The sequence below is a fragment of the Galeopterus variegatus genome, unplaced genomic scaffold (genome assembly GCF_000696425.1).
Source record: "Galeopterus variegatus unplaced genomic scaffold, G_variegatus-3.0.2 Scaffold1744, whole genome shotgun sequence".
Lineage (NCBI taxonomy): Eukaryota > Metazoa > Chordata > Mammalia > Dermoptera > Cynocephalidae > Galeopterus > Galeopterus variegatus.
Genome location: NW_007727855.1, coordinates 345,628 through 354,403, shown reverse-complemented (window position 1 = coordinate 354,403; position 8,776 = coordinate 345,628). Strand labels below are relative to the sequence as shown.

The 8,776-nt window shown below is 42.1% G+C and overlaps 1 protein-coding gene across 1 annotated transcript in view; it reads left to right on the top strand.

Moving 5' to 3' along the window:
• The first annotated feature begins 207 nt into the window (after nucleotides 1-207).
• VEPH1 (ventricular zone expressed PH domain-containing 1) overlaps nucleotides 208-8,776 on the top strand; it is a 283,060-nt gene continuing 274,491 nt past the window's right edge. The window contains exons 1-2 of the mRNA XM_008578689.1: nucleotides 208-255; nucleotides 337-477. Of these exons, the coding sequence (XP_008576911.1) occupies nucleotides 208-255; nucleotides 337-477 (189 nt within the window). The remainder of the gene's footprint in view (nucleotides 256-336; nucleotides 478-8,776) is intronic.

Sequence of the window (8,776 nt, the reverse complement as noted above, 5' to 3'; positions counted from 1 at the left end):
ATCAATTGCTCCGTTTTGGATTTATTCAGTTTAATACGTCAAGGAGTCATACACATGGAGTTTTCAGGAAGGTATTTAGACGTGAGTCAGGTGACACACATCAGAGGAGAGGTCTAAGGATATAAGTGTGAGAGACATCATCACCCCACAAATGGTCTTCAAAGTCATGGAAATGGGGAAAAAAAGGAGTGTGAGAGAGACGAGAAGATGGCCTGGACCAAGCCAGAGGAATCATTACGTTTTAAAGTCTGGCAGGTAAGGAGGACAAGGGAAGCTTGACTTTAAAGTGAGCATCGTATTTCCATGTCTTTCCTCTTTCTCTCCCTTTTGTGGTAGCTCTGCTTGGTGAACACAGCAGCGTGCAGGGAGCCAGCGAGAACCCCCTCCCATGTGGCTCACACTTCATGGCTCCGAGCAAGTCTCCGCTACACAAAAAGGCCACTGTGGCAGCAGCCACCACCTTCCTTACAGAGTTTGGTGAGAAGTGTCAAGATGGAATTAAGCTTGGGCACAAAGATTTACATTCAAATGCCAGCCATTTTCTCGGTCTTTGTAAATAATCCAGACTTTGTATTTTGGGTCTTTAGACATAGTAATAATGCAAACGGAATCAAAATCATCATTCATATTATTAACAAGCATTTTTGAGTAATGTTTAGAATAAGTGTCTAATAAAGTTTAAGAAATAAAAGTAACTCATGTTTATTAAAGAGGAATTACTAGGTTTCCATTCATAAGCTTCAATATCCTGCTTAATGAATTCCATACAACCTAACACAGAAATCCAGTGAATGAATTATGGTGAAACAGTCCACAAAAATTATATGGTTTCCTTTTTAACTGTTGTTTCCCCTGCATGAAATAACAATGAGGAGTGTAGCTGAATAAAGCCATTTCTTACAACAGAATGAAAGCCTTGGGGTGACACTGGTTGTATTTCAGCAGCCGGGCTCGAGAACCAGGAGCTTTATGGTCAGAACGCGCCCCCTTGTGGAAGACGCGAGTAAGAAACGGTAGAGAGGAAACTACTGTCCTCGAGATCTGGCAAGAGAATTGCAGGTGGGGGAGACCTGAAGAGGCAGAAAGCAATGCACAGAATGCTTGCTGACCACTTCGTAAGAGCTGTGTGTAAGGAGGAAAGCACTTTAACAAATGAGGAAATGAGTGTAGCCAGGTGGCAAGGAGAACCTGGGTCAGTTAAGCTCACAGTCTTAGGTTCTAGAAAACTTGAATTGTGTGATGAATTATAAATGAAAAAAACCACTGATAAGGCATTGTAGAACAGTGGAGAGTCCTCTCTGAGTTCAGCCTGCCTGGGTGCAAACAATGGCTTTTTTAGTAGTTATATGACTTTAGAGAGTCATTTTGCTGTTCTCTAAGCTTCAGTCACTCTATCAGTGAAACAGAATAATAACATGCCTTATTATCAGTGCTGTAGATCAGGGTTGTTGTGAGGAGCAAATGAAATAATGTATAGACAGTATTTTTAGTACAGTGTCCATTGTACTAAAATAGCGATCATTATCACCTGCCAGTGTGTGCATTTAAAATCGGTGAAAGACATTTGCCTTTCTATTTTAGAACATGCTTCCAGATAAAGACATTCACCAACCACAGAGGAAAGCTCTGTGGCTCTGAAAGTCATGAGGCCAAAGATCCTTGAGCCTTTCTGTAAGGCTGCTTCACAGATTGAAACCAGGTTCCACTCGACTCTTAGGCTGTGTGCACATAGCCAAATGTGTCCAGACCCGTTTGAATCAGTATGATCAATTTGTTTTTATACAGTTGAGGCGAGGTCAGTCAGGGGCTGGGGACTTGACAGAAAAGGGCTGGTTGAGTGGGTGATGTGGGACAGGGGTCAACTTGCGCTGGGAGTGACAGGTAAAGACAGAAATGAGAAATCAAACTAGGCCACAGAAAGGTCACTGGTTTCCTGGAATCCAGAAGAACTATGCTCTAGGAGGACACAAGAGAACATTCTCAGGCGGTAACCATTTCCACTCAAGCAGTTTTCTGAGTTTCCTGAAACTTGTTTTTCTAAAAAGGTGTTTGTCTTTTAATCCCTTAAATGTGCTGCCAAAAATTCAGATATTTGAAAATGTCAAGAAGCACTGGCAGGACTAAGAATCTCAAGCTAGGAAGTGTGGCCAAAAGGAAAAAGGTCAGGCATGTGTGCCTAAGGTCTGGGGGCCGTGCGCCAGGCCCAGAGAGCTCTCTAGAAGGAGCCTCAAGAAGACGTGCTGATGGGCGGCTCTGCCCGTGTCTCTCATTCAGTGAGGGCTCCACAGCTGGATTTCAAGTGCTACTTTTGTGAAATAGTTATCAGATGGGGAATTCCATTTCAATTAACTAACACGTGGAAGTTACCTTCCCCCCTTTAATCATTATAATGAGTAAGTTTCTTTTATCTGCTCATACCACAAAATGAAAGCCCATGAGCTTGGGAAATCAATTCATCCTAGTGAATGTTATGAAATGAAACAAACCCAGTGTAATGATTTTCATAATTGATATGGGCTTCATGACTTCCCTGCATACATGCCCTGCTCTGGCTTCTCTTGGCTGACTCCTCGGCTGGGGTCATTCTCTCAGTGTCCCCGCAGCACTCTCTCCACCTCCCTCTCCTCTTTGGCTTTCTGCAACTCCTCCTCTGGGTAGCTCACACTTTCTGTTTTGTCTTTTCCGGATCTGAGCTGACAAGCATACTTGGGGGTGTGGGGGTGGAAATCCCAAGTAGTGCTATTAGAGTCTGCTGTGTATTTGTGCTCTCAAACTCTGATTGGAACCTCAGGCCTCTTTCAGATTCATTTCTTCTTAGTGTCCCATCGCATCCTCCATGGTGTCTGAGCCAGACCTGCTCCTCTGCCCCAGGTGTTCAGCCCCGATACCATCACTGGCCTCTCAGGAAATTGTTTTCCACCCCTTACTTTAGAAGATCTAGCATGGTTTTTCTTGGCTCTCCTTTGTCCACAGCAGACGGGTTTTGCTGATACTGTAAGACATTTTCCTTCCTCTATGTCTTAGGGCATGCAGCCCTTTTCTGCCAAGGCTGATCCTAACTTGCTCTTGATCCTGTCCCTCAGAGCCTCCCCCAGCACCCTGCACCATCAACTACCCGCTTCTCTCCCTTTATGTGTTGCTTCCTTTATGCTTTTCTTCTGCTCTGTCTACTTGGTTCTGACTATATTTACCTACTATTCAGTTTCTGTTCCCCTTTCAAATTTCTTGAAATGGATCTCCATGTCTATTCCAGTGACCACTGGCTGTCCTTACACTCTAGGCTGGCCCTTATCACTCTATTACAAGCACTTTCTTGGGGGCTCCTGATGGCCTCTCTTCAAGTCTCCTCCTCTTCCTTCACCCCTCTGGAAAGGGTCCCATGGCTGACCATCCTCTCTTTCCTGATACTCGCTCCCCCCATCCACATGGTCCTGCCTCTCTGGTGTTCTCTTTCTGCTTTTCTTAGGGCTGGTTTTACATCTTGCCCCCTCCAATCCATTCTCTACGTGCAACCAGAGTATTCTTTGTAAAATACAAGTCTGATCATGTCGCTCCTCTGCTTAAACCATTCAAGCTTCCAGTTTAGGATTAATCCCAAATCCTTAGCATGGCCCATGAGATTGTGCTCACCTCTTTAGCCTGTCTCCTCATCACTTCCCATCCACTCAATTATCCAGTTATCCACAGATCTTCTCAGCCTGTTTCCTCCAAGTAAACACTCTTTCTCTACCTTTCCCAGTATGCCCCCATCCCTCATCATTCCCCTTTGATTGACTAAGTCCAGCTGTTTTTCATATTTTAGTTTAGCTAGCACTTCCTCCTGGAAGCCTCGTTAATCTCCCATGACTGGCTTGGACGTCTCTGCTGTGTGCCCCTGAGCCTCTCCCTTTGTAGAAGTTACCATATCATATCATCTATGGTATATATACATATATAATATATACACACACATATATATGCCCTGGTGTCTGTCTGTCTGTCTGTCTCCATTTCTTTCTCTCTTCTCGTCTTTGCCCCACCATTCTGTGTGCTCCATGACAAAAAGGCTCTGAATGGTTAGGTCACCCCTGCCACTGAAGTCCCAGAACCCAGAAAAGACATATAGTAGAGGCTTAATAAGTATTAGTTGAATGATCAGGACAATAATTGGGTTATACAATCCAAATAATAACTAATAAGCTTCACCTCCATAGTGCTTGCTATGTGTGAGTCATTGTTCTAAGGGCTTGAGTACTAGGTACTCGGTTAACTCGCTAATTCTCCTATCATTCTCTTAAGACCTGTTTTCATTTTCACAAAAGAGTAAACTGGAGGATGATAGAGTAATGTTCTAGACCAAGAGTAGGCACATTATTACTCTTGGGACAAATTCAGCCAGCTGCCTCATGTTGTAAATAAAGTTTTATTGATACATAGCCATACTCATTTGTTTATGGCATCTTCTATGGCTGCTTTCCCACTGCAATGGAAGAGTTGAGTAGTTTTGACAGAGACCAGATGGCCTGCATAGACTAAAATATTTACTATTTGGCCCTTTATAGGTTTATATAGACTATCTGCATAAAAAGTCTGCGTTTGAGGCATGCTGAAAAATCATATTTACTTGTGCTATCTTTTTGATTATATCCTGAGAAGGCAATACCAGTACTCCCAAACCCTATTTTTAATTTTAATCTTCCATTTTTATTATTATTGTGTTTTGGTAGTATCTTAAAGCAAAATCCGTCTATAATGTAAAATAATTTTCCTTAGTAGAGTTGTTTTTTAAAGCCTATGAGTTGGTTATTTCTACTTTACAGAATTTAGAAGCTGAAGGTACCCATGGCCTTTCCCACCTTTTTAAAAAACAGATTTGGCAAATAAGGTCTGGAGACCCTCATATGTTTGCTGGGAGTCACATGAGCCGTCAAGCGTAGGGTCTGGACAAGAACCCAGCTCTTCTGACCTTCTGTGGAAGGCCCTGGTGGTCCAGCTCTCTACCTCCTGGTTGGCAGGGGTCCCTGAACACCCTATCTTCCTGATGCAGCCCGTTCAGAGTCAATGCCTTGTGATCAGACACAGCGAGGTCAGATGATTTAGTTTCCAAACGCACTGAGCCAATTCCTAAGCTCTCAACATCAGCATATCCAGAGAGTCTAGCTAATTTGCCATTATCTTTCTGTCTGACCTTGTCTAGACTCAATCCCTGGCTTCTTAGTTTATTTCATTTATGCATGGTGTGTGCATGTGTGTGTGTGTGTATGCATGTGTGTAGAGTCCCCAGTTTTCATGACCAAACCCTAAGCAAACGAGCAAAATGCCTTAAGGTCTAAGTAGAATGAATGCTACTCTAATAAATACTGGTTTTGATATCATCTGAGCCCTGGAATACAGAATATGAACTATCCAAATGGTTGTTATTCAGCTCAGTAAAGAGCACATCAACGCCTCAGCGGAGCTGCACAGCTCAATTAGCACACACGGCAGCCACTCAGTGCTTCTCGGATGCAGCTCACATCACCCAGGACCTTGCACAAACAACACTGTGGTTAAGGATATGTCACAGCAAATCAACAAAATATGCAGTTTGATCAGCACATTCTGAGAGCAGATCATTAAAATATGCAACCAGATCCCCCAAGTGCATGAAAAATTAACTAACAAGTTTTGTATCTTGATCAGTTTAATGAGTGAGAAGTCAGTGAACAAGAGTGTCAAATTGTACAGTCTGGCAAGGGGGCAGATGATTGTCTGAGAGCAGCTGGGAGGGCCAGAGCTAGTGCTTTTGGTTTTCAAAATACCAATCCTTAACATTCAATGTCAGGGGAAGCTGATTAGTATTAAGATGTTGTCCAGCCTGAGTCCAGCAGGATGTGATGCCATGTGGAGCCTTCTGATGTAAATGAAACATCGATTCTCCCTTTCAGGCTTCAGTAAGTCTTAATGGACCAGCCATGCACTTGCAAGGCCCTGCCAATGGTATCATATACACATGTGTAGAACTAAGAGGCAGTGGCAGCCTTCTGGAAATATCTTAACCATCTGACCTTGAAGAGCAGCTAAAAGGAAGAGAAAAAAACCTCTTTAATCAAACTGTATCAGAGATGCTTCATGCCATTGAGAAAGAGGCAGGACACAATAAGCCAGGAATGCCCACACTAGAAAGTTGGTGGAGAATTTGAGTCAATTAAGCCCAGGTGGTTGATGATCACCAAGGAGATGTGTGAATTGGATTGTCGCAGGAGACCGTGGGGTCTGCTGTCATCCTGCCATTCACAGGATGCTGATGGGGAGGCTGACAACCCTCTCTTAACATAGCTGCACATGCCCTTAGTGACTTGGCTTATGTATAAACAGGGGCTTGAGCACCAGTCTGTTAATTCTGCTCTGCTACTTTATCTTGGCCGACCGGCTGGCATTGCAGCTGAGGGACTGTTGGTTTCCCAGGGCATCAATTTATCCCCTTCTATAGTGAGCTGCGCAACAGAGAAATGGCAATCCCAAATAAAACGCAGAAAGCAAATCCAAATGGGAAACATTCTGCAGACAAAGGGGGTGATCGGCAGTCTGGCAAATGCTGAGGCTGGAGCTGGCTGCTGGCGGCCCTTCTACTGAGCATGTACTGTTGGCCAGAGGTGGCGGGAAGAGAAGCAGACTTTTTTTTTTTCTTTTTTTTTCTTTCAAAATTTGATTAGACTTTCCCAAAGTGTAGCACATGGACGTAGTCAGAATGATTTTTGGTCAAACGTGGCATATGGACAAACTTTTAAAAATGTTAGTTATAACTATTTTCATGAATATCTGATAAGATAGAAATAGCACATCAAACCTATGATTTTACTTATATTTCTTAGGGTGAGATAAAGATAGCAAAAGTGAGTCAAACTAAAGTAAATTAAAGAAAAATACTACATATATAACAGCACATGTGAAATGGATATGTTGAAAGTAACGAAGGGATTTTTAAATGGCTGAAGTTTAGGAACTTTGGAGCTAGAATATTCTCTTTGGGTAAGAAAATTTCAGGCAGTTCAGTATATGACACAGTCCTGTGTATGTGTTGAAAAGATGTGGGTTTGGGTAGATAATTTAAGCAGAAAAGGAGGAATGAAGGATAGGGAGAAAGAATGGGAATTAAAAAAAGTGTCTCAAGTTTGTTACCTATCCCATTTTCATTTGTCTGGTGGGCTAAAGAAAGGTCTCCAGCCATAAGCCGGTAGAGAAAAAATTCAAGCATCAGTAGATATTTTTTTCCACACTGTGGTTTAATGACACCTACAGCACGCCACTCAGTGCTGCTGTGGGGTCCCGATCCAGGTCTGCACAAGGCCTTCCAAGGCTCCTTGAGTCTCTCTTACATCAGTCAGAAAGTGTAATTTAAAAAAAAAAATTAAAATACATAAGCCAAAGGATATAAAAGCACATCCTTAGGGTTAGGTTATAACCTCACCATGTACAAAGATAGAAAATAAAAAAACCTAGGCCTAGAAAATACTCTTGAGGCGCTAACACATTAACGAGCCATATGAAACCATAAAAGTACTCTTTTGATTACCAAAAATCAATGTTCAATTATCATAACTTTTAATTAAGTTTGTACTAAGATTTTATCATAAATGATATCATACATCAAAAGTACATATACTATATATGTGTATATCGCATGCATACACGCACATATGCATGTATATTTTTAAAATAATAAAACAAACACAGGTGCCCCCTCCAGCCAACTTAAGATGGAAAATGGCTGATATTTTAAAGATGCCAGTGTGTCCCTCCAATAACAACCCTGTTCCTGTCCACTCCCAGGTTACTGCTTTATCAAGTTTAATGTTGTTCGTTCCTTTGCCTTTCTTTATAATTTTACTACATATCCATATTCCCCTAAGAATATATTTTCTTTTCTTTTTTTTTTTTTTTTTTCCTTTTTGTCTTTTTCCGTGTCCGGCAACGGATCGCAACCCTCAGTGTTGCCCCCGTACCGGACCGGGACCGGCAACTCGGCGGGAGCGCAGCCGTGCTTCCCAAGCGGCACACTATAGCAGTGCGCCACCGGGCCAGCCCCAGAATATATTTTCTAATATAATATTTTCTGTCATTGCATTTTATATGAAAAGAATCACCCCAAATTGATTCTTTCATGACTTGCTCTTTTCACTCAACATTATGATTTAAATATTGACACAAATTAATATGCATAGATTTAGTTAACTTTACTACCATGTACTATTCCAGTGAACACACCACAGTAATTTATCCACTATACTGCTTGTAAACATTTGGATTGTTTTGCTTTTAGTATTATGAGTAATGCTGTTTTTACAGGTCTCCTGGTGCTCCTGGGCAAGACCTTTCCTTGGGCACACGCCTAGGACTGGCATTGCTAGGTTCTAGGTATGTGGTTCTCCCACTTCATTAGGTAGTGTCACATTGTTTTCCAAAATAGTCTCATCGATTTACATTCTCAGCATTTACAATGGCACAAAAATAAGGTAAGTAGCAAAAAATTTACTAGTACACAAAAAAATATTGAAAAACATTAAAGAAGACCTAAATAATTTTAGAATTATGGCATCCTCATAGATAGGAAAATTCAATACTGTAGGAATGTTAATTCTCCCCAAATGAATTGTAAATTTCATGCTATACCAATCAAACCTTAGGGTTTTACATGGAAGTTACAATCTTGTAAAAAAGACAAAAAGGGGGCCGGCCCGGTGGCGCACTGGAGAGTGCGCCGCTTGGTAGCGCGGCGGCGCTCCCACCGAGGGTTCGGATCCCACATACAGACCGG